A 27,055-nucleotide genomic window follows, 5' to 3' on the forward strand; every position below is an offset into this window, starting at 1 on the left:
GTTATAGGTGTGTGCCACCAAACCTGGTTTACCTTCTTTTTTGCGGTACTGGGAATGGAACCCAGGGAGGCATTCTACTTCCGAGCTACACCTCTAGCCTTATTTTATTTTGAAACAGGGTCTCCCTGAGTTGTGGAGGACATCACTAAGTAGCTGAGGCTGTTCGAGAACTACGATCCTCTTGTTTCAGTCACCCAAGTACTGGGATTACGAGCATGTACTACCACGCCCATCACCTACCTTATTTTCTTAAATTTCTTAAATCTGCTGGGCATGGTGGTGCACGCTTGTAATCCCAGCATTTGGGAGGCTGAGCTGGGAGGACTGTTGTTTGCGGACAGTCTCACCTACTTAGTGAGCCCTTTTACAATTTAGTGAAACCCTGTTTCAAAATAAAGAATAAAAAATAGGGATGGGAGTGTAGTTCAGAAGTAGAATGCCCTTGGGTTCCATCTCCATCCCCAGTACTGCAGTTAAAAAAATGCAGTTAAAGTGTCCTAAAATTGATGATGTGGTGAAAATTGTACAGCTTTGTGAACATACTAAGCATCTGTGGATTGGTGTACAGTTTGTCCATTTGTTTATTTATTGTGGATAAATATGTATATCCATATATATCCAAATATATATATTTACATATATAAATATAAAAATATATTTAGTATATATATTTTTTCCCTCATAAAAAAAAAAAACAAAACCTTTCTTTCTGTACTTAGAACTGAATCCAGGGGTGTTTTACCTCCGAGGTACACCTCTAGTCCTTTTTATTTTTACTGATTTTTTATTATTATTGCTATTTTTGCAGTACTGGGGATTGAACCCAGGGGCATTCTATGTCTGTGTTACACCCCAGCCCTATTTATTATTCTTTTTTCTTTCTGGTACCGGGGATGGAGCCCAGTGGCATTCTACCTCCAAGCTACACCCCCACCTCTATTTTTTATTCTTTATTTTGAAAAAGGGTCTTACTAAGCTGCAGAGGGCCTCATTAAGTAGCTAAGGCTGGCTGCGAACCTGTGATCCTCCTGTCTCAGCCTCTCAAGTACTGGAATTACAAGTATGCTCTAATATTTGCTTTTAATATTATGTTGATAAATGTCTTATCATTTTTGCTGTTAAACTGTGTCAATAAATCAGTTTATTTTTGTTTTGTCTATATTTTTATGCTACTAAAAGTATAATAAACACTCTATATATAATTTCAATAAAATTATTTCAATACTGCAGATTAAACATAGGGGTTTTCTACCTCTAAGCTATATTGAAGAACTATTTTATTTTTTATTTTGAAAAAGTCTTGCTAAGTTACCACGTTCTGGCCTTAAACCAATCAAAATCCCAATAGAATGCAACAGGCTGAATCTAAAATACGTATCATAGCCGGGCGTGGTGGCGCACGCTTGTAATCCCCGCCTTGGGAGGCTGAGACAGGAGGATCGCGCAGGTTCGAAGCCAGCCTCAGCTACTTAGTGAGGCTCTCAGCAACTTAAGTGAGACCCTGTTTCCAAATAAAATATAAAATGGGTCTGGGAGTATAGCCAGGAGGTAGAAAGCCTCTGGGTTCCACCTCCAGTACCACCAAAAATAAAATAAAATAAAATAAAATAAAATAAAATAAAATAAAATAAGTATCATAAAGTAAAAACAATAGCCAAGACATTTTTTTTGTGGTATTGAGGACGGAACCCATGGGTATTATACCTCCGAGCTGCACCCCCAGCCCTATTTTTTTAAATTATTTTGAAACTGGGTCTCACTGAGTTGCAAAGGGCCTTGGCTAAGTAGCTGAGGCTGTTCACGAACCGTGATTCTATGGTCTCAGCCTCTCGAATGCTGGGATTACAAGCGCACGCCACCAGGCCGGGCTCGCCAAGGGATTCTGAAGGAAGACTAAGGCTGGCTACCAAGTATCCAACACAGAAGATATGACACTAATAACTGACTACACAATTAGATCCCTACTCCCTTTCACACTCACAGAATAAATTTCAGTTCAGTTCAACTTAAGTTCAAAATAGAAGCCAGGCATGGTGGCACACACTTGTAATCTCCATACTGGGAGGCTGACCAGTCTTGGCTACTTAGTGAGGCCTTCTGCAATTTAGTGAGACTCTGTTTCAAAATAAAAATAAAAAAATAGGGCAGGGGTGTAGCTCAGAGGTAGAATGCCCCAGTTTCCATCCCCAGTACTGCACACACGTATAAAAAAGTTCAAAATACAAATGCAAAACTGTAAAACTTATAGGTCTTTAAGATCGTAAGTTAGAAGCTGAGCGTGGTGGTGCACACTTGTAATCCCAGCATTTGGGAGGCTGAGACATGAGGGTCGCAGTTTGTAGACAGCCTCAGCTACTTAGTGAGGCCCTTTGTACCTCATTGAGACTCTGTTTCAAAATAAAGAATAAAAGCTAGGCGTGGTGGCACATGCTTGTAATCCCAGCATTTGGAAGGCTGAGACAGGAGGATCGTGGTTTGTGGTCAGTTTCAGCTACATAGCGACGCCCTTTGCAACTCAGTGAGACCTAAGATTAAAAATAAAGAATAAAAAATAGGGCTGGAAGCCAGGCATGGTGGTACATGCTTAAAATTCCAGAATTTGGAAGGCTAAGACTAGAGGATCGCGGTTCGTGGACAGCCTCAGCTATTTAGTGAGGCCCTCCGCAAGTTAGTGAGACCCTGTTTCAAAATAAAGAATGAAAAATAGGGCAGGGGGTGTAGCTCAGAAGTCGAATGCCCCTGGGTTCCATCCCCAGACCTGGAAAAAAAAGATCTTAAGTTAGGTAAATACATAGGAACGCAAATCATAAGTGATTATGATTATATTAATATTAAAGCTATATGAGAAAGGACAAGATGTGGATTTGGAGAAAATATGTATAAGATAAACATGGCAAAGGAACAGTATTAAAATGCATACAGAATGTATTAATGAATCATATAGAAAGTACAAACTCCAACAGAAGAGAGGGACAAAGATTATGATTAGGATATTTATGGAATAAACAACTTGAAAAGTACATAACCATAAAAAAGACTCAAATAAAAAAACAATATTATTTTATAGCTATCTGAGTAGCAAATTTATTCTTTTTTGTGGTACTGGGTATGGAACTCAGGTGTGAGTTATACCCCCAGCCCTTAAAAAATTTTATAAATTTTAAAAAAGGCTCTCACTAGCCAGGCATGGTGGCACATGCTTATAATCCCAGCGCTTGGGAGGCTGAGACAGGAGGATCGCACAGGTTCAAAGCCAGCCTCAGGTACTTAGTGAGGCTCTCAGCAACTTAGTGAGACCCTGTTTCCAAATAAAGCATAAAATAGGTCTGGAAGTATAGTATATATATAGTATATATATATACTATATATAAAGCATAAAATAGGTCTGGTAGAAAAGCCGCTGGGTTCCAGTACTACAAAATAAATAAATAAATAAATAAATAAATAAATAAATAAATAAATAAATAAAGGCTCTCATTAGCCAGATTAGCAAAAATTATTAAATTTGATAGTAAATCATGTTGGAAAACTATGAAAAAATAGAAACATGTTTTTAGTCAGTATACACAATGGGTATAACCACTTCAGAGAATAACTTGGCAGTATCTTTTTTTCTGGTGGTACTGGGGTTTCTGGAAGCCCTTCTACCTCCAGGTTACACTCCCAGACCTATTTTATATTTTTTATTTGGAAACAGGGTCTCTTAAGCCAGCGTGGCTGGCTTTGAACCTGTGCGATCCTCCTGTCTCCGCCCTCCCAAGCGTGGGGGTTACAAGTGTGCACCACCACACCCAGCTTCTTGGCAGAATCTTGTAAGGTATGATGTACCTTATGAACTCGGAAATCAACTTGTTGGTGTCTACCCTGAAGTAACTCTTTAACACTTTTCTGTGAATAAAAATTGTTTTGGGGAAATATTTGGATAAACATTATCTGCTAAAGGAGAAGTTTTGGAAATAAAAGTTGTTGTCACTCTAATTTTTTACCTCCTTACCTTCAACAGGAAGCTGGGAAGCAAATTCTAAAGGCAAAGTTAACAGAGCAAAATCTTGAAGCGCAGCAAGCCAGAGTTTGCTTAGTGTGGCAAGATCTGTGTAGACCAAGTCAAGCAGTCCAGCTGATGAATGAGACCCATTTCTGAAACTTTCCTCTGAACACGCAGTAGTCTTCGAAGTTTGTTTGTGGTTTTTATGAGATTGTACAGCAATGATGTAGACCTGTTAAAGATTAATTTACAAATATGAAAATCTTGTATCTGATGAAAAGCTGGAATACCTCCCTGAGGAGGCAGGTTTATCTCTGAGCATACTGAACTTAAAAAGTATTTAATCATAAGGCATACTTGTGTAACCACACATGCATGTCATGATCTGGTTATAGATCCCTGGTGATGAGGATTCTCTACCTCCAAGCTACCCACCCAGTCTTTTTTGCTTTTTGTTTTGAAGTAGGGGCTCACTAGGTTGCTGAGAGTCTTGCTAAATTGCTGAGGCTGGTATTGAATCAACGATCCTCCTGGCCTAGCCTCCTATGTACTGGGGTTACAGACATATGCCACCAGACTCTGCTGATTTATTTTGTATCTTAAACAGTTAATTTCAGTTTATCGCTCAAGATGTTTATAAACAACTTCCAAAATTCTAGTTATAAATGAAAAAGAGCCAACCTCTGCCCAGGCTTTTAGCACAGCTAGGATCTCCATGGTAGAAGCACTTTCATTATATATGTGACTTAGAGTTTCTTTTCCAGCCTGTATTTTTGTTAATGATGAAACAAGCAACTGATGAACTCTTCGAAGATCATTAAGGTCACTGACAACTCCACTTGCTATCCAGGCACTGCAAACCTGTTTTTTAAGAAATTAGAAAGTTAACCAGGCATGGTGGTGCACGCTTGTAATCCCCGCGCTTGGGAGGCAGAGACAGGAGGATCGCGCTGGTTTGAAGCCTGCCCTGCTGGCTTAAGAGACCCTGTTTCCAAAAAATTAAAAAAAAGTATAAAATAGGTCTGGGAGTGTAGCCCGGAGGTAGACGGGCTTCCAGGAACCCCAGTAGCACCAGAAAAAGAAAAAGAAAAAAGAGAAAAGAAAAAGAAAATAGAAAGTTAGATTTCAAAAGAGAATGAACTCTAAGCAAGAAAACCAAAGTTATTTAATATGTAAATTGAAGAGTTTTAAAGGTTATTAGATAAAGCACTTAATATACAAATCTCTAATGAAGGTTTTTTTGGCGGTGCTGGGGTCTGAAGCCCCACACATGATTGATAAGTGCTCTGCCACTGAACTGCATCTCTAAGCCTCCAATAAAGATTTTGATTCTCTTGGTGACAATTAATTAGTTAATTAATTAATTTTGTGATACCAAGGATTGAACCCAGGAGTATTCTACCTCTGAGCTATACTCCCAGCCCTATTTTTAACTCTTTATTTTGAGTAGCTGAGGCTGGCTGTGAACCCTTGATCCTCTTGTGTCTGCCTCCCAAGTATTGGGTTTTTCAAGTGTGCACTACCATACCCAAGTGACAATTTTTTTTTAATTTTAAAAACAAAACATTAGCTGGATGTGGTTGCACAGGCCTGTAATCTCAGTTTTGGGAGCCTGGGACAGGAGGATCAAAGGTTCAATATCAGGCTTAGCAATTTAGTGAGAAATTTAGGTAGAATGTCCCTGGGTTCAATAAAGTACCACAAACATCCCAGAATGAAGCAAAAAACCAAAAATCATTAATAATTCCACAATGCAAAAAGTTACTCAATTATCGAGAGGTGTATGTTTTCCTCAGGTGTTATATATGGTATTTCTTTTTCTAAAGAAAATTTATTTGCCCTCTTCCACGTACATATAGGTGGTGCCCAACTTAAAATGGTTCGATTTATCAATATTTGGGCTTCAGAATGGTATGAAGATGATATACATCAGTAAAAACTATACTTTGAATTTTGATCTTTTCCAGGGTTAGTGATATACAGTAAAATACTATCTTGTGATACTGGGAGTGACAGGAGACACAGCTGCTAGTCAGTTATATGATCATGGGATTTACTCTGTAAATACCCTCCTGATATTCTACAGTGTACTGGGTTGCTAAGCTATGATGTTCAGAAGGTTAAATATATTAAACACATGTCCTACTTAAGACATTTCAACTTATGATGGGTCTGTTTTATTTTATTTTTTTGTGTGGTACTGGCGATGGAAACAGGGCATTCTAATTCCAAGCTATACCCCCAGCTTTTTTTTTATTTTGAAACAGGGTCTCGCTAAGTTGCTGAGAGTCTAAGTTGCTGAGGCTGGCTTTGAACCTGTGATCCTCGTTTCAGCCTTTCAAGTACTATGATTACAGAAGTGTGCTACTGAGCTTAGCTATGATGGGTTTATTGATATACAACTCCATGTATGTCGAGGAACATTTGTATTTACTTAATTTCTGTCTAATTTCAGTTCACTGAATATTGAAGACACTCAAATATTTCCTAAATATAATTGAGTAAAAGCTGATGAGGTAGGGGGTGTAGTTTGGTGGCACAGTGCATGTGCTTTATATGTATGTAGCCCTGAGATCAAATCTTAGCACCAAAAAAAGAGGAAAAAGAACTTACAGATTTTTCCATTATTTTTCTAATTAATCTATTCATGCAGTCCTGCTTTAATTACTTCAGGTGACCTAGGACTAGATGTTAAATGTTTGTCAACTCACTTCAAGCAAAGCAACTGTTTAAAACTGTGTATTAGGCCGGGCGTGGTGGCGCACGCTTGTAATCCCCGCGCTTGGGAGGCTGAGACAGGAGGATTGCATGGGTTCGAAGCCAGCCTCAGTTACTTAGTGAGGCTTTGAGCAACTTAGGAGACCCTGTTTCCAAATAAAATATATTTTTTAAAAAAGGTCTGGGAATATAGCCTGGAGGTAGAAAGCCTCTGGGTTCCACCCCCAGTACCACCAAAACAAAAACAAAAACAAAAACAAAAAACTGTGTATTAGCCAGGCGTGGTGGCGCACACTTGTAATCCCTGTGCTTGGGAGGCGGAGACAGGAGGATCGTGCAGGTTTGAAGCCAGCCGCACTGGCTTAAGAGACCCTGTTTCCAAATTAAAAAAAAAGTATAAAATAGGTCTAGGAGCGTAGCCTAGAAGTAGAAGGGTTTCCAGGAACCCCAGTACCACCAAAAAAAACAAAACAAAACAAAACAATCCTGTGTATTATATGGCTCTTAGACATGAAAAACATTCAACTTTGCTTGAACTCTCACTCTAAACTCTCCTGAGATACTCTTTACTCTATCACATAGACAAAAATCTGTTTGTCAACTAGTAATTTTTCTGAGACTGTAGAAAAAAACAGGTACTTTCATACATTGCTAATGGGAGTTGAAATTGGGAAACTCCTAACATACACTTTTTTTTTTTTTTACGGTACTGGGGATGTGGGGATGGAACCCAGGGGCATCCTACCTCTGAGCTATACTCTTGGTCCTATTTTGTAGTCTTTTGTTTTTTACGTTTGAAACAGGGTCTCACTGAGTTGTGAAGGGCCTCTCTAAGTAGCTGAGGCTGTCCTTTAACCACGATCCCATGGTCTCTGCCTCCCGAATGCTGGGATTACAAGTATGCGCCACCATGCCCGGCCCTAATATATACTTTAAAAAAATTTGTTTTTTGGTCCTGGGGATTGGACCCAGAGGTATTCTATCTCTGAGCTACATCCTGAGCCCTATATATTTATTCTTTATTTTGAAAGAGGGTCTCACTAAATTGCAGAGGGCCTAAGTAGCTGAGGCCGGCTTCAAACCTGCAATCCTCTTGTCTCAGCCTCCCAAGTACTGGGATTACAAGTGTATGCCACCATGCCCAGCTCTCCAACATACTCTTTAACCCATCAATTCATTTTTGAGAAAGTATCTCACAGATATGCTTGTGTCCACTGAAAAGGGCCTATGTAGAAGATCACTCATTGCAACACTATTTGTAACAGCAAAAGAACAAAAAGTTTGTATGTCCACCGATATGGAACTGTTTAAATTATGACACAGGCGCAGACTGGGTTCCTATGTACTTGTGGAAAAGGAAGTTCTCTAAATTTAAAAATAAAAGGAAAAGGGTGAGTAGAGATTGACGGTAAAACAACTATAAAGAAGGACCTTGCCGGGCGTGGTGGTGCACACTTGTATCCCAGTACTTGGGAGGCTGAGACAAGAGGATTGCAGGTTTGAAGCCAGCCTCAGCTACTTAGTAAGGCCTTCTGCAACTTAGTGAGACCCTGCTTCCAAATAAAATATAAATAGGTTTGGGAGTATAGCCTGGAGATAGAAAACCTGTGGGTTCAACCCCAGTACCACCCAAAAATCCAAGGACCCTGGTATCTAATACTAATGGAACTGTTTCTTGAGGCCGCTTCTTATGTTTTGTCATTTTAACCATTTACCTGACATGCTTTGGCAGTGACATCAGGTGGTGTCTCTGATGTGAAGGCTGGTCTAAGTGCTGCTCCTACCTAGAGAGAAATTACATGACATATCAAACATCAGCAAGAGAGCACAAGTTCTTCCTTTTTTATTATTATTTTCTTCTATTATTAATTTTTAAAATTTATTATAAAATTTTTGTGGTATTGGGGATTGAACATAGAATCATTCTTCCTTTTAGCTATATCCCCGGCCCCCTCTTTTTTTTTTTTTTAAACTTTGAAACAGGGTCTCTCTTGGTTGCTGAGGCTGATTCTGAACCTACAACCCTCTTGTCTCAGCTTCCCAAGTATGGGGTTACAGGTGTGCACCACCACACCCAGCTAACATCATCATCATCATCATCATTATTATTATTGTTGTTATTATTATTATTATTATTTATTCTTTTTTTTTCCTGTGGTACTGGGGATGGAACCCAGGGGCCTTCTAAATCCGGGCTATACTCCCAGACCTATTTTATATTTTATTTGGAAACAGGGTCTCACTAAGTTGCTCAGAGCCTCACTAAGTAGCTGAGGCTGGCTTTGAACCTATGTGATCCTCCTGTCTCAGCCTCCCAAGAGCTGGGATTACAAGCGTGCGCCACCATGCCTGGCTCAGCTAACATTATTTTAAAATTATATATTCATAATAAGAATTCCGGGCATCTACTTTCTTTTTGCCTGCTTTGCACATCTCTTATTTTTAGATAACTGCATCCCAGTTTTTCCTTTGGGAAACTGTCTCTCCCCTCAACTGTTTCATATGGCAGCTTTAGAGCTGATAGCACTGTTTGGCTCTAAGGACCAACACTGGGATACTAAAAGCTCTTAAGATTTTTGCTTGAAATATCGGGAAAGAAGTACTATCTCTTTATAAGGACCTGGGTGCTAGGAGAGCCATCTTGATATCACTTGGAGAAAGCAAACTTCAGAATCAAGCAAGTGTGGAAGAAAGCAGAGCCAAATAAGAGATTTCTGACAATAATCACAAGAACTTCTGCTTAAATGAGTTGTAACTGTATTTCTAGCATTTGCAATTCTAAAAAGCTAAAAATATAAGCACTCCCTTATTAAGCTGAATTATAATTTTTTTTTTCTCGTGGTACTGGGGGTGGAACCCAGAGGCTTTCTACCTCCGGGCTATACTCCCAGACCCTTTTTATATTTTATTTGGAAACAGGGTCTCACTAAGTTGCTGAGAGCCTCACTAAGTAGCTGAGGCTGGCTTCGAACCTGTGTGATCCTCCTGTCTCAGCCTCCCAAGGGCAGGGATTACAAGCGTGCGCCACCACGCCTGGCTGAATTATAATATTTTATTCTAAGATGACAGTTATATGTAACTTCAATCCCTTTCTTTTGCTTTCTCCCTAAACATGCACTGGCACTTCCTGCCAGGAAAAGGTGATGGACACTGTTAACCACTTGGCGAATTGCTTTGTTTTCCCTAACTCCTAGCCAGAAGCTGCCTGTGAGTCATTATGTGAGATATCCCTCGATGAATGCTGACAGAGGAAGACAGGAGATGATTTGTTGTCTTCCTTGTTCTTCCTAGATTGCCCGATGTACCAATCATACACAATTAGTTAAAAAGATTATAAAACCAGTAATAGAAGCCTGATTCATTTACTAAGTTCAGAATAAAAATAATAATAAAAGTTAAACATACATTCTATTGTAGGACTAATGATTTAAAAATAAAACAATGCCAAGCCAGGCGTGGTGGCACACGCTTGTAATCCCAGCATTTGGGAGGCTGAGATAGGAGGGTGATGGCTTGTGGACAGCCTCAGCTACTTATTGAGGCCCTCTGTAACTTAGTGAGACCCTGTTTCAAAATAAAGAATAAAAAATAGGGCAGCAGGAGGTGTAGTTCAGTGGTTGAATGCCCCTGGGTTCCATTCCTCAGACCCACAAAAAAAAAACAAAAAAAAAAAAAACAAAACTGTTGGGCGTGGTGGTGCACACTTGTGATCCCTGCGCTTGGGATGCTGAGACAGGAGGTTTGAAGCCAGCCTCAGTTACTTAGTGAGGCTCTCAGCAACTTAGTGAGACCCTATTCCCAAATAAAGTATAAAATAGGTCTGAGAGTTTAGCCCAGAGGTAGAAAAGCCCCTGGGTCTCACCCAAGTACCACACCAAAAAAAAAAACAAAAAAAAAAAACAAAAAAAAAACAAAAACAAAACCTAAAAACAAAAAACATGCATGTACTCTAAATAGGATAGTCTTATGGTACTTAGTCAGACATTTGTTAAAGATTTCATTACTAAAAGTCCTTTGTTTCTTAAAATTGGCAAGAAGGTTTGAGTTATGTAAACTAACCCTTAAACTTATGCCTGGAATTCCACTACTGGGGCAGCTGAAACAAGAGGATCCCAGGTTTGAGGCCAACCTCAGCAGCTTATTAAGACCCTCACAACTTAGTGAGACCCTGTTGGTGGTGCACGCTTGTAATCCTAGAGCTTGAGAGGCTGAGACAGGAGGAACACACAGGTTTGAAGGCAGCCTCAGCTACATAGTGAGGCTCTCAGAAACTTAGTGAGACCCTGTTTCCAAATAAAGTATAAAATAGGTCTGGGAGTACAGCCCAGAGGTAGAAAAGCCCCTGGGATCCACCACCAGTACCATAAAAAAAAAAAAAAAATTAAAATAGGCTGGGGAGTGATGGGTGTGGTGGCACATGCTTGTAATCCCAGCATTCAGGAGACAGAACAGAAAACCATGGTTCGCGGGCAGCCTCAGATATTTAGTAAGGCCCTTCGCAAATCAGTGAGACCTGTTCTGAAAATAAAAAGACTAAAAAATATGGCTGGGAGTGTAGCTTGGAGGTACAATGCCCCTGGGTTCCGTCCCCAGTGCTACCAAAAAAAAAAAAAAAAAAAAAAGAGAGAGAGCTGGGAATGTAACTCAGGTAGAATGCCCCTTGGTTCAATCTCTAGTACAGCTCCCCCCAAAGAAAATAAAAACCTAAGTTATAAAAGACCTGTTTTTATGTATCATTTTGCTTTGCTTTTACTTCAGGCTCTATAAAATAATAACTACTAGATTTCTTCTACAAATATACATATTTTCTACAAACTGATATTAACTGATATGTCAGAAGAACTATATCTTCTTTTATGAGCTTGGAGGTGACATGCCAAATAGTTTCATAGATTTTTTTCATTAGTTTTTTTTTTGTTTGTTTGTTTGTTTGGTACTATGAATTGAATCCACAGGCATTCTATCTCTGACCTATACTCTAAGCCATATATATATATATATATATATATATATATATATATATATATAGAGAGAGAGAGAGAGAGAGAGAGAGAGAATGTGTGTGTGTGTGTGTGTGTGTGTGTGTGTGTGTGTGTGTGTGTGTGTGTGTATGTGATACCGGGGATTGAACCCAGGGACATTCGACCTCTGAGCTATACCCTCAGCCTTGTTTTATTTTTATTTTGAAACAGGGTCTCACTAAGTTGCTGAGGCTAGTCTCAAATCTGCAATCCTCTATTAGTCTTCCAAAATTACAGGCATGTGGCACTGTGCCCAGCTTCATCAGTGTTTTTTATGTAAAAAAAAAAAAAAATTGTAACAGAAAATGCTTACATTAGCTTGATACTGTTCCAGAATCACATGACCTGGAAACTCTGGTTCTGGAATAGTTGCAAATCGCCGAATAACAACTAAGAGTGCTTCAAGGCCAGAAAGACGGAGCTGGTCACTGTGATCTGTGGCAGCCATAAAAGCCATGCGAATTAAGTCAGCCAGATGTAGCACCAAGAAGTCATCTACAAGATTAAAAAACATCTTATTAAGAAAAAGAATATGCCAGAACTAAGATTTACATTAAGTGATAGTAACTTCTCCCTAAATTCATGGCCTAAATTTTCTTTTAGGTACCTCTGATTTGATTTATTATTTTACTCTGTGATACAGACTTTAAAGCTGATTTTAATGCACACTCAAATGTTCATACACACAAAACTATCTTAAACCAAACAATTATATGTGGTTCTTAAAAAACTAAAAGCAGAAGTAATATTTTTTCCCCTCTATGTACGGGTGATTAAACCCTGGGACATTTTATCTCGAGCTACACCCCCAGCCCCCAGCCTGTATGTATGTATGTATGTATGTATGTATGTATGTATGTATGTATGTAGTGGTACTGGAAATGGAAACCAGGGGCATTCTACCTTTGAGCTACAACCTCAGCCCCATTTTTTTTTTTTTTTTTTTTGCAGTACTGGGGATGGAACCCAGGGGCACTATACCTCTGAGCTACACCCCCAGCCTATATTTAATTTAATTTAATTTTTTATTTTTTTCTGCCAAGTCTGGGGATGGAACCTAGGGGTATTCAACCTCTAAGCTGAGCTACACCACCTGCCCTATTTTTTATTCTTTATTTTGAAACAGGGTCTCACTAAGTTGCAGAGGGCCTGGCTTCCCTAAGTAGCTGAGGCTGTCTGCGAACCATGATCTTCTAGTCTCAGCCTCCTGAATGCTGGGATTACAAGTGTGCGCCGTCACACCTGGCTAGTTTTTTTTTTATTTTTTAAAATAAGGTCTGAGTTGTGAAGGGCCTTACTAAGTAGCCGAGGTTGTCCGAGAACCACAATCCTCTGGTCTCTACCTCCCAAATGCTGGGATTATAAGCGTGCACCACCTTGCTTGGTCCCCCAGCCCCACTTTTTATTCTTTATTTTGAAACAGGGTCTCACTGAGTTGCAAAGGGCATCACTAAGTAGCTGAGACTGCCTGTGACCCAGTCTTCCTATCTCAGCCTCCCAAATGCTGGGATTACAAGTGTGCACCACCACATTCGGCTTTTATTTTTATTTTGAAATAGGATCTCCCCTAGGTTAATGAGAGTTTCACTACTTGCTGAGGCTGTACTCAAACCCGTGATTTTTCTGTTTCAGCTCCCCAAGTACTGGTATTATAGGCATGTGCCACCATGCTCGGCTGAAGTAGTATTTTTTTAAAGAGTACTAGCAGTCTTTTTAATAAATATTTGTTTAGCCAGGTGTGGTGGCTCACACTTGTAATCCCAGTGCTGGGGAGGCTGAGACAGAAGGATCGCACAGGTTCAAAGCCAGCCTTACCTACTTAGTAAGGCTCTCAGAAACTTAGTGAAATCCTGTTTCCAAATAAAATATAAAATAGGTCTGGGAGTATAGCCTGGAAGCAGAAAGCCCCTGGGTTCCACCCCGAGTACCAACAACAACAACAAAAAACAACACAAAAAACAAAACACACACACACACACACACACACACACACACACACACACACAACATTTGTGCCGGGTGTGCACGCTTGTAATCCCCTCACTTGGGAGGCAGACAGGAGGATCGCGCAGGTTCGAAGCCAGCCACACTGGCTTAAGAGACCCTGTTTCCAAATAAAAAAGTATAAAAATAGGTCTGGGAGTGTAGCCTGGAGGTAGAAGGGTTTTCAGGCACCACAATACCACCAAAACAACAACAACAACAACAACAACAACAACAACAACAACAACAAAATTTGTTTACTAAAGAGTTATTAAGTTGTTATTAAGCTCTGATAAAAGTAAATTAGTTGGTACTTAGGAGACCTCAGACTTTGATGAATTAGGCAGTAATTTATTCTTTTTTTTCACATTGAAGCTAAAAGATTCAATGACCCTTTAAGAAAGTTTCATTTGGCTCTTTATATGGATTAGATTATCATATTTTTGTATGTCTTGCCAAATATCCAAATGATAGAAATATAAATAAAACACAACCGTACCTATAGAAGTAATGAAAGAGAATTCTTTTTAAGCTGAGCGTGGTGGTGCACACTTGTAATCCCAGTACTTGGGAGGCTGAGACAGGAGGACAGCAGAGTCACGGCCAGCCTCAGCTACTTAGTGAGACCCTAGGCAATGCAGTGAGACCCTGTTTCAAAATAAAGTGTTAAAAATATGTCTGCGGTATAGCTCAGAGGTAGAATGCCTGAGTTCAATACCTGGTACTGCAAAAAATAAATTTTTTCCCTTTTATCTGTTTAACACAGTATTTTGTATAAGAATTTGGGGAAATGACTTTGGAAAATCACTTGAGTGTTCCAATAATGTTTAGAGACAAAGCTTTTAACTAGAATATATCTGAGAGAAAATCAAAGAACAAAGTTATAGCTTACACTGAAGAACTAACATTTCATAATGCCAACTACAATTTTATTTTGGGGAACTAGCTAATATACACATTAGTTCCAAAGAACATGATCACTGTCTAAAAACTTAACTCACTGCACATGCCCAAAGTGAAATTTGTATTCATATTTGAAGCTCACTCATTAAGAACGTATTTAAGGCTGGATGTGGTGGTGCACACTTGTAATCACAGCATTCGGGAGGCTGAGATAAGAGGATTGTGGTTTTGGACAGCCTCAGCACTTAGTGAGGCCCTTGGCAACTCAGTGAGACCCTGTTTCAAAATAAAGAATAAAAAGGGCTGGGGTGTAGCTTGGAGATAGAATGCCCCTGAGTTCCAGTATCAAAAAAAAAAAAAAAAAAGACTGTATTTAAACATTAAAAATCTTATATACAAATTGGAATCAAGTTTTATAATTATTTGGGTGAATAAAAATATTTTACTTTCATTTTTATTTTTTATGGGCCTGGGGATGGAACCTAGGAGCTTTTGACCTCCGAGCTACATCCCCTGCCCTATTTTATATTCTTTTTTTTTTTTTTTTTTTGGTGGTACTGAGGTTCCTGGAAACCCTTCTACCTCCGGGCTACACTCCCAGACCTATTTTTTTTTTTATATACTTTTTTATTTGGAAACAGGGTCTCTTAAGCCAGTGCAGCTGGCTTCGAGCCTGCGCGATCCTCCTGTCTCCGCCTCCCAAGGGCGGGGATTACAAGCGTGTGCCATCACGCCTAGCTATTTTATATTCTTTATTTTGAAAAAGGGTCTCACTGAGTTGCAAATGGCCTCACTAAATAGCTGAGGCTTATCTGTGAACCAAGATCCTCTGGTCTCAGCTTCCCGAGTGCTCTGATTACAAGCATGTGCCACCATGCCCGGCTTCATTTTTAATTAATATTAAAACCGTAAGCAGACAGTATTTCTGTTTATATCATTTGGTCTTTTCATCACTATGCCACTTACTTCTTGAATCCCTTTTTTTCATTTCTTGTGCCAAAACAATGTCAAAGTGTGCGCTGTTTGCATTCTCACATTGGTTAATTATCCTACAGACACATTCAGCAGCGAAGACCCTAGTAGTCCATCGGGGATTGGTAAAAGGATGGGATTTTTCATCACTTCTGGTGGTCAGGACTGAGCCATCATCAAGTTTATCTCCTTCTTCCTCTTGCATTGCATCCACACAGGTTACAGTTGCAAAATCTTTTATCAATGGAGAACAAAATGTAATTGTAATTAATGGGTAGCTAAAAGGAACACAAAAGAGACTTTAAATGCAAACTAGAATTACTACTAATTTTTTTTTTTTTTTTTTTTTTAGGTATGGGAATGGAACTCAGAGGCATTCGACCTCCGAGTTACACCCCCTGCCCTATTTTTTATTATTTATTTTGAAACAGGGTCTCACTGAGTTGCAAGGGGCCTCACTAAGTAGCTGAGGCTGTCCGCAAACCATGATCCTCCTGTCTCAGCCTCCTAAACGCTGGAATTACAAGCATGCGCCACCACCTTGTGTAATAACATCAAATAACTGGTTCCAATAACTATAGATAAAAGTGTTGCCTAAAGGACATGCAATGACAGCTGTTCCAGGTCAAAATGACAAAGCTCAGCCTGGCGTGGTGGCGCACACTTGTAATCCCTGTGCTTGGGAGGCTGAGACAGGAGGATTGCACAGGTTCGAAGCCAGCCTCAGCTACTTAGTGAGGCTCTCAGCAACTCAGTGAGACCCTGTATCCAAATGAAGTATAAAAAAATAGATCTGGGAGTACAGCCCGGAGGTAGAAAGCCCCCGGGGTTCTACCTCCAGTACCACCAAAAAAACAAAACAAACAAACAAAAAACAACAACAAAGCTGTGAAATTGTCAAATACAACACTAGATACTGGGACAGTGATCAATCCCGTGTATGTAGATGGCTGTACTTATGGAAAGCTCAACATTTTTTAGCAGGGAATATGAGTAGAGTACACTGGTGATTTTTTTTTTTAAGATGTTGGTTTAACACTGGACCTTGAATAGATTTAAAATTCTTGAATTCACTAAAAATATTTTTGTTAGAAGAGACCCTAGGCTGTCATTATAATTTGAAAGCTGTATTGATGGCTGAAGCTGCTGACTAATTAAGTATCTCCTCTATAACTATGAAATTCACAACTATTTTACTCAACTTAAAATGGAACTAATGCTATAAAACAAACCATTTGCTATTCTAAAAATACCGTGTGTGTATGGTGTTGGGGATTAAACTCAGGGCATTCTACCTCTGAGCTACAACCCCAACCCCCCCCCCCCCTTTGCAGGCCTGGGGATGGAACCCAGGAGAAATCTACCTCCAAGCTACACCTCCTGCCCTATTTTTTTTTTTTTTTTTCATTCTTTATTTTGAAACAAGGTCTCACTAGGTTACAGAGTGCCTCACTAAGTAGCTGAGGATGTCTGTGAACCAAAATCCTCGAGTCTCAGCCGCCCAAATGCTGGGATTATAAGCATGCGCCACTATGCCCAGCTCCAACCCTATTTTATTTTATTTTTTTAATATTGTTTGTTTGATGCAGGAAAGTTGTTTAAGGCAATGAAAAGGGGGAAAAGCAGACATAAGTGTGATTCTTCGTTGTTCAAATGAAAGGAAAATCTAACACTACAAGCAAAATCTTAAGTTGAAGAAAACAATGACTGATGAACTGTGAGTGAAAAATAATTTTATGTAAGGTTTTTACTTTCAAGTTTATTATTTCAACTGGAAATCATCAGTACTTACCAGCTGATGCAGCAAGTACATCTTTACAAAGCTTTAACCAGAGGGAGAGTTTTTCCACGGCCATAGATGTAAGCATATGGTTTAAAGTCTCTTTGATATCTTGGCACAGTCTCTGATCTGTCTCTTTGTCTAGTAAGCTTAATAATGCCCCTTCGAGGCCCACTTCTCTGATGTTAGCATCTGACAAGAAGAAAATCGATGATCTAAGTAATACAGAAAACAAAACTGCCATATGAGAAGCACACACATTCGACAGTTACTGAGTATTACATACAAATATGCTTTGAAGAACTAGACTAAATATTGTGCCCTAATCCACTGAGGTAGATTTTACTTTACAATTGAATTTTGGGGTTATTTATGAATTTGTACAGCTTTTTAAAAAATATAAAGTCACTGAATATCAAGTCTTTATTAAAACATATTAATATGTCTTTTTGTTGCGGTATTGGGGGTAGAACTTAGGGGCATTCTACCTCTGAGCTACACCCCCAGCCCTAATTTTTATTCTTTATTTTTGAAGCAGGGTCTCACTGAGTTACAGAGGGCTAAGTTGCTGAGGCTGGCCGCGAACCGGAATCCTCCTGTCTCAGCCTCCCAAATGCTGGGATTACAAGTGTGTGCCTCCACGCCTGGCTTTGTGTGTGTGTGTGTGTGTGTGTGTGTGTGTGTGTGTGTGTGTGTGTGTGTGTGGTACTTGGGGTAGAACCCAGAGGCTCTACCTCTGGGCTATACTCCCAGACCTATTTTATATTTTATTTGGAAACAGGGTCTCACTAAGTTGCTGAAATCCTAAGTAGCTAAGGCTGGCTTTGAACCTGTGTGATCCTCCTGTCTCAGCTTCCCAAGCGCGGGGATTACAAGCATGCACCACCACTCCTGGCTTTTAAACTGTCTTCTTGAATTAGGTAAATATTATCCAGTTAAAGTTCAACACAGTACATATACATTTTATCCAATATTTCTTCATTTTTTTCCTTTGGTGTACTTGGAATGGAACCCAGGGGTATTCTACCTTCAAGCTATACCCCCAGCCCTATTTTTTATTCTTTATTTTGAAACAGGGTCTCACTAAGTTGTGGAGAGCCTCACTATATAGCTGAGGCTGACCAAAAACCTGTGATCCTTCTGTCTCAGCCTCCCAAGTACTAGGATTATAATAAGTATGCAAACTATGCCCGCTCTATCCAATATTTCTTGGTTTAGTATTTATTTTTTTCTCAAGAGTAAATTTCAAATAAATAAACATATTATTCTTCCTCATTCCAGCTCTGATTTTTTTTTTTCGTGTGTGTGGTACTGGAGGTGGAAGCCAGGGGTTTTTCTATCTCCAGGCCATACTCCCAGACCTATTTTATATCTTATTTGTAAACAGGGTCTCACAAAGTTGCTGAGAGCCTCACTAAGTAGCTGAGGCTGGCTTCGAACCTGTGCGATCCTCCTGTCTCGGCCTCCCAAACGCTGGGATTACAAGCCTGCACCACCACGCCCAGCCCCAGCTCTGTTTTTTTTTTTTTTTAACATGTGAGTTAAAAGCCAAATAAAAAATAATTATTGTAGGAGAAACTTAATTACTATAATTCTGAAACTGTCATTTAATATTATTATTATTTTTTGGTGAGGCATTCTACCGCCAAAGTTATATCATCAGCCCAATTTTATTTCTTATTTGGAAACAGGGTCTCACTAGGTTGTTGAAAGCCTCACGAAGTTGCCGAGCCTAATTTTGAACCTGCAAATCCCTCTCTCAGTCTCCCAAATTCTGGAATTGCAAGCATGCACTACTATGCCTGGCTGTGAACTATTAAATTAACGTAAGTTACTACACAATATTCTCACTGAAAGTAATAAAACTTCTCAAAGGAGAAATACAAGCCTTGATCTAGCATCTACTTCCTTTAATTCTGAAAATGCCAAAAAATGTTCTCTTGGAGATCCAACTCACTTAGCATTCATGAAATCATTTATATTCTCGAAATTATGCTAGACTATTTTAAAAGTGGAATTATCTTTAAAGATCAAAAGGAAGTGACAAGAATGCTTCAGATTAGCAGTCTAAATGGATGTAACAGCTACTACATTATGTGAGTAATGATTTCATCCTAGCTTCAGTTGGGGGTAATGAGATAGGGAGAGTCATAAAGGACAGTTTTGGGTCTGTAAATTCTATGGCACTACTAAATCAGTGTTGACTTTTATAGGTATACAAGCAGGGTATGGTTATGTAGAATGTCCTTCATGTGAAATAAACTAAAGCATTTAGGAGTAAACTTTCAGGTCTGCAGTATGTGTTGAAATGACTGGGCAAAAAAAATTTGCATATGTGTATAGATGAAGATAAAATGAATGTCATAGAAATATTAGGTAGGTGAATCAATGTATTCACTATACAGTTCTTTCAACTTTTCTGTGTGTTCAAAATAGTACAAATGTCTAAGAAAGAACACAGAGTTCTTTACTATAATTTTACTCACATAGGTAATTCAATATTTCTAAAAACATACTAGCATGTTAACACAAAGCTTACAGCAACAGCCATAGAAGATTTCAGTGGTGCATATAAACTGAAGGTCTCTTTGGGAAAAATATATGAAACTGTAAGAAGAATAAAATAACCTGGTTAAGGAGAGGAATCATAGAATATCTTCCTTCCTTCCTTTTTCCTTTCTTTCTTCCTTTCCTTTCCTTTTTTTTGCAGTACTGGGGATTGAAACCAGGGGCATTCTACCTCCAAGCTACACACTCAGCCCTATTTTTTATTCTTTATTTTGAAACAGGGTCTCACTGAGTTGTAGAGGGCCTCAATAAGTAGGTGAGACTGGCTGCAAACCTGTAATCCTACTGTCTCATCATCCCAAAGTACTAGGATTACAAGCGTGTGCCACCACGCCCAGCTCATAGAATAGTTTTCAAATGAGTTCTGCAACCTGTTATATGATTATTATATCAGTCTAGCCATGGAACTGATTTAGCACAAACGTTTTAATAACCAAACTGCAATTTTTTTTTCTTTTTTTTTTTTTTGTCCTGGAAACCCTTCTACCTCTGGGCTACACTCCTTATTTTTTATATTTTTATTTGGAAACAGGGTCTCTTAAGCCAGCAAGGCTGGCTTTGAACCTGCGTGATCCTCCTGTCTCCGCCTCCCAAGCACAGGGATTACAACCATGTGCCACCATGCCTGGCGGCCAAACTGTAATTTTAAGAGAATAGATTAAGTCAGGTGTGACTGAAACCGAAGTTTCATAGGTTTGAGGCCAATCTTAGCAATTTAGCAAAACACTTAGCAACTTAGTGAGATCCTATTTCAAAATGAAAAATTAAAAAGGCTGGGGATCTCCGCAAATAGTGGACTCTCATCTACCTAGCGAGACCCTGTTTCAAAATACAAATAAAATAGGGCTGAGGGTCTAGTTCAGAGGTACAATGTTCCTGGGTTCAATATAACTTAAAGGGGGGAGGTGCAGGAGCACAGTGTGGTGGCACATGGTTATAATCCCAGTACTTGGGAGGCTGAGACAAGAGGATCGCACGTCCGTGGACAGCCTCAGCCAGTAGTGATGTTCTCATCAACCTAGTGAGACTCTCTTTCAAAATAAAAATAAATAGGGCCAGGCATGGTGGCACACGTTTTAATCTCAGCATTTGGGAGGCTGACACAGGAGGATTGTGGTTCACGAAGTGTCTCAGCTACTTAAGAGAGGCCCTCTGCAACTCAGTGAGACCCTGTTTCAAATCAAAGAATAAAAAAATGGGGCTGGGGGTGTAGCTCAGAGGTAGAATGCCCTTGAGTTGTTCCATCCCCAGTATCACAAATAAATAAATAAATAAATAATAGGATTGGGAGTAGGGTGCCCCTTGGTTCAATCCCTAGTACCACACACACACAAAAAGCATGTATAAGAAATTACTTAAAGACTAAGTCTAATTTCCATTTAATGCTATTAAAAAAACTTGCTGTATATCAATAGTTCTCAAACTTCAGTACAAACATAGTGACTGTAAAAACACAGACGGCTGGGTGGACTCTCAGATTTTCTGGTTCAATAGGTCTGGGATGGAGCCACTTGTTGGCATTCTTCTTTTTTTTTTTTTTTTTTTTTTTGGGTGGTACTGGGGATGGAACCCAGGGGCTTTCTACCTTTGGGCTATACTCCCAGACCTATTTTATATTTTATTTGGAAACAGGGTCTCACTAAGTTGCTGAGAGCCTCACTAAATAGCTGAGGCTGGCTTCGAACCTGTGCGATCCTCCTGTCTCAGCCTCCCAAGCGCAGGGATTACAGGCGTGTGCCATCACGCCCAGCGTTACTTGTTGGTATTCTAACAAGTTGTCCACTGAGGCAGATGTCGCTGGTTTGGGGCTGGGGATGGGTCTCAGAATGAGAACCGATGCTCTAAACCACTACAATCAGTGGATGAAATGATAATTGTTAGTAATTGTTCTTGCAGCAGGTTTAAAACATATTATGCATATTAACTTTAAAATTTTGATTTAGACTCATGTATATATAGAAAATTTAAGATTAACACAACCATTTGAGTTGGACATAATGTTGATAAGAAGAATTACCCAGGGCCAACTTTTCTCTGCTATCCTTAGCAAGCATAACAGCATGTTCTGAGACTTCGGCTGCTTCTCTCTGTACAAGCTGACGTAAACAAGCCAAAACTGCTCTTCTCAATAACAAGTAGGGACTACAGAGATTCACCTGAAAAATACCATTTAGGGGATGAAAGAGCTAAAATTCTTGGTGGCACTCAGCAAGTTTGCTAGATATTCACTGAACTTCCTCCTGATCACAATGTACTAAATACATAGAAACTTCTTTAACTATCCGAGTATATACTTATGAATATACAACTTATAAACAGGTAAAGGAATAATACATATACTAAATTATGCACAAAATCCAAGTGAACGAATCCAAGCAAAAGCCTCTTAATAGTGTTAGAAGACAAAATTCACTTGAGGAAAAGTAGTTTTGAAAGATAAAAAAAAAACAATTGAAAGAATTTATACATTTGTTTTCATGCAACTACATAATAATATTTTATGATTTTCTAAGAAACTTACATAAATATAGCAATGTATGACATCGCTAAACTGGAGGCTCTGGAGTCAAACGGACTCAGTTAAGTGCTCGACCCCAACTCACTAACTGTGTAACTTGGCAAATCAGTGAATCTCTCTGTGCTTTAGTTTCCTAGTCAGTAACACTCTCACTTCACAGGGCTGTGATAAAGTTAACACAAAATAACATTCACAGTGCTTACCACAGAGCCTGGCAAACAGCAATGCTCAATTAGTGTCAGTTATTATTAATGTAGTCTCTAGCAGTAGTATTTTATTCAGAATACATGGGATAAATGCATTTTCAAGTAAAGCAGAAAGAGTTTTACTCAGAAAACATTCACTAAAGATATCTCTTAGAGATATTGCAGAATAGCAATTTTTATATACATATATAAATACATGTATATACACATAAATAAATATATATTTTCATATATATATGATTTTTTTGGAGGTACTACAGATGGAACCCAGGGGGATTCTACCTCTGAGCTACAGCCCGCCATTTATTTATTTATTTATTTATTTATTTATTTATTTATTTATTTATTTATTTATTTATTGGTGGTACTGGGGTTCCTGGAAACCCTTCTACCTCTGGGCTACACTCCCAGACCCACTTTTATATCGAATCGCTGGCTTCGAACCTGCGTGATTCTCCTGTCTCCGCCTCCCAAGCGTGGGGATTACAAGTGTGCGCCACCACGCCCTTTATTTTATTCTTTATTTTGAAACAGGGTCTCACTAAGTTCAGAGGGCCTCACTAAGTAGCTGAGGCTGTCTGCAAACCCAGATCCTCCTGTCTCAACCTCCCAAATGCTGGGAATACAACTGTGCACTACCATGCTCAGCTTAAACATACTTATAAATGGAGATAATACACATATATGTACATATCTTAGAGTTACAACGTAAATCTCAGAAGGCTGTATCTATCCATGGCAAATAATAACCTTGGTATTTTACTTTAAATGATCAACTATGAACCAGAGTTTTATATATAAATTCTTACATCAGGATTTTATAAGTGAAATAAAGTGTGGAGATTTAAAAATTTATTTGCTTCTAACTCAGAATGTAAAGGTAAGTTTGGTGTGGTTTGCAATAATAGATTTTTTTCTTCTTCTGATGCTGGTGTCTGAACTCAGGGCCTTGCACATGCTGCAATGTGTTCTACCACTAAGCCACACCCCAGCACAATATATAGCTTATGATAGTGATTTTCAAAGCAAACTCTGAGAAATAATGGCATAATTAGGAGAGTGGTCTTATGGCAGTTTGGCATATGTAGAGAAAGTAGGACTGAAATAGGTGAGTTTGTTATAAGGAGCAAAAGGCTAAATTCTGAGACAGAAGAACAGCAGGTGGTAGGGACTAATTCTCAGTGCATATGAGGGAACGAATGCAAAGGGAGCCGACTTTTAAATTTTATCATGAGCCAAAACCCAGATAAAGTTAGTATGTCATCAGTGAAATATATGTGTGGGAACCGCTCAGTAAGTATGCTCTACTATAACCTCAAGCCATATCGTAAACTCAGAAGTGGATAGAGAGAAATGTTAAGTCTCAAGGTAATGTAATTTCAGTCAGATTTAGTAACTTCTGTTGTTAGAAACTAGTACAGAGGATAACAGAAAAGTTAAAATACAAAAAGATTAGGTTTACTCAGTGCCCAAAATTACTGCTACACTTAATAACAATGACAGAAAGCACTCTATAAGAGAAGTTAATGAATCGACTAGTTATTTTAACTAAGTTTTAAAAGCATATAATGCAAGGCAGGTACAGTATTTATTCAGGCTGAACAAACAATCTTTTTTTTAAAAAAAGCATGCTTAGATATATTCGTTTGGTTGAAAAAAGAGTGAAGGCTGCCACACAAAGCAAAATGGGAGGCTTAATATCTCCATTTCGTTCTCCAGCATTTACAATGGGGAGAGGACTAGAGTGGGTTATGGCAAACAAACAAAGCAGGCAAAATACAGAAATTAATAAAATTGTAAGTTACTATTCCTTTCTGAAATGAATATGTTAAATTGAAAGATGCAAAATTTAGTGCAAGGAGTGAGTGCAACAACTGGAGAAGGTTAGGAAGGATTTGTTTATATTGGCATTAAATAAAAACCATGTAACATGCTATACATACTGGGCTTCACATTAATGGTTGGCTTAAACACAGAGATGCAGCGGAAAACAAGAACATCTACAACCAAAAACAACACAAAGAGAGCACTGCAAACCTCAAAAAAAGTTAGCAATCAAGGGCAGGGACCTACCAACACAGAATTATCCAACAAGATCTCCTGCACAAAAACAAATGACAGACCAGTCATGACAGAACCGAAGGATAAACACTAGGATGACTTTGACAACAGTCAGCTTAGTATTAAAATATGTTGATAGAGTTATCATTCAAGTTGGCTTAGCTCCAATTTAAAAATGTGGTGCACATTCTTAATTTTCCAACTTCATAAAATATGAGCTGAGTTGAGATCTGGAAGGCAGTTAACTCACGAATTCAAGAGGTAAAGATATAAAATACACAATAATTAAAATGTACACTCGAGTGGTCAGGTTTTCCTTTGGAATCTCTGATTAAGCCTTACTATTAGAATCAGATCAAGCAATATGTCTGAGAGAGCAGCTATCTGGATTCATTTACAGGAACAGGTGTCCCGCAACAGATAAAGCTAATTATAGATATCTTTTACTCTCAGAAGCCAAGTTTTAAAACTGAGAGTACTCAGAACTGCGAGTGTAGCTAAGGCCAAGTTCAGAATGGTAGTTAAACAGCATGCGGTTAGAATTCTTTGCAGTATGATTCCTGCTTAATGATGAAATGCAATTTCCTTACTTCAGAGAACACTCTAAAATATAATTTCAATCTAATAAATTTAGAATTGGTAACCAAAATATTAAGACACAAAATTAATGTACTGTAGTTGAAGTTAATTTTTACATATATAATTTCTACATAAGAAAAAATCATTTTACTTCTTTAGTATTTTATGTGTTAACATGAATAAGACCTATAATTGTTACTACAGATTTTTTGAATGGTTCAATGTATCCAAAAGAAAAATCTTACTCTTCATTTCTCAATAAACTTTAATTAATAAGGGAATTCATATATCAAAGGAGAAAACTTTAAAAGTCACTAATAAATATTTTCTACTATAATTCAATAAGAAGAAATAGTACTATATTTAGATGGAGACTAAAGTCAAATCAACTTGCAAAGTGGAAAAAGTTTCAAGAATTATTTTGATTTTTCAAATATAAAGAGTTAATATTCCTGAGGAAAATATTACTACTCAATAATATTCCTGAGTAGTAAAAGTAAAATAGTTTTCCTGTAAGTGCTATTTTCCCTAATACATAATTGACCCAGATCTAAGAAATAAAGGAACAACAATTTCGGTCAGAAATGCCTGTCAGTCTTAAGTGACTATGTTTATAACATATGTCAAGACCAAAAAAAAAACCCAACAAAAACCAATTACCACTTTGGAGGGCTAATTAAAGGTGTGAGATATGTGTCTTTAAATGGAGTATCTTATATAATCCTCACATTTAACAGATGAAGTAGTTTAGGCTGTAAGAAACTTCCCTATAGCCACTTAGCTAAGAGGTGACAGTTATGATCTAGCTATAAAATCTACCAAGGAGTTTAAAATAATGAAATAATAATTGAACAAGGAGTCCAGAAACCTAGTCTAGACTTAGAATTAGCTACCACTACTTAGCTGTGTTATTTTGGGCAAGTTATTTGACTCCGTGGGTCCTAAGAGTATCCTTTCTTTCATTTTTCAGGGGGGTACTGGGGATAGAACCCAGGGACATACCTCCAAGCTATACCCCCTGCCCTATTTTTTAGTCTTTTTTTTTGAAACAGGGTCTCACTGAGTTGCAAAGGGCTTCACTAAGTAGCTAACGCTCTCTGCGTACTGCAATTCTCCTGTTTCAGCCTCCTGAATGCTGGAATTACAGGCGTGTGCCACCACACCCAGCTCTAGTCTTTCTTTTTTTAAAAAAATTTTAAAACAGGGTCTCACTGAGTTGCAAAGGGCCTAGCTAAGTAGCTGAGGCTGTCTGTAAACTGTGACCCTGCTAAGTAGCTGAGGCTGTGACCCGTGAACCGGGACCCTCCGGTCTTAGCCTCCCCTCTCCGGTCTTAGACTCCCCCCTCCAGTCTTAGCTTCCCTAATCCTGGGGTGCACCACCACACCTGGCTCTTAAGAGTATCTTTTCATTAAGACTCTTGTGTGTGTGATACTGGGGATTGACCCCAGTGTTTCTACCTCTGAGTTACACATTCAGCCCTTTTATATTTTATTTCAAGACAGCTAAGTTGTTTGAGGTGACCTTGAATTTACAAACCTGCGTCAGCCTCAGGAAAAGTTGGGATTACAGGTGTGTGCCACTGTGCCTGGCTCCTACTTTTTTTTTTTTTTGGCAGTACTGAGGATGAAACCCAGGGGCATTCTCCCTCCAAGCTACACCCCCAGTCCTATTTTTTTTTTTAATTATTTTTGTTTTGAAACAGGATCTCACTGAGTTGCAAAGGGCCTCATTAAGTAGCTGAGGCTGGCTGAAAACCTTGA

At 38.7% G+C, this 27,055-nt stretch overlaps 1 protein-coding gene across 2 annotated transcripts in view; it reads right to left on the minus strand.

The window, feature by feature from the left end:
- HEATR5A (HEAT repeat containing 5A) overlaps positions 1-27,055 on the minus strand; it is a gene marked incomplete at both ends in the record, with an annotated part of 101,021 nt that overhangs the window by 16,119 nt on the left and 57,847 nt on the right. For both annotated transcript variants that reach the window (XM_080706842.1, XM_080706841.1), the window contains 7 exons: positions 3,995-4,217; positions 4,667-4,846; positions 8,419-8,487; positions 12,038-12,219; positions 15,577-15,816; positions 17,375-17,554; positions 21,948-22,086. In XM_080706842.1, the coding sequence (XP_080562968.1) occupies positions 3,995-4,217; positions 4,667-4,846; positions 8,419-8,487; positions 12,038-12,219; positions 15,577-15,816; positions 17,375-17,554; positions 21,948-22,086 (1,213 nt within the window). The remainder of the gene's footprint in view (positions 1-3,994; positions 4,218-4,666; positions 4,847-8,418; positions 8,488-12,037; positions 12,220-15,576; positions 15,817-17,374; positions 17,555-21,947; positions 22,087-27,055) is intronic.

The sequence above is a fragment of the Muscardinus avellanarius genome (genome assembly GCF_963383645.1).
Source record: "Muscardinus avellanarius genome assembly, chromosome: 12".
NCBI classification, from domain to species: domain Eukaryota; kingdom Metazoa; phylum Chordata; class Mammalia; order Rodentia; family Gliridae; genus Muscardinus; species Muscardinus avellanarius.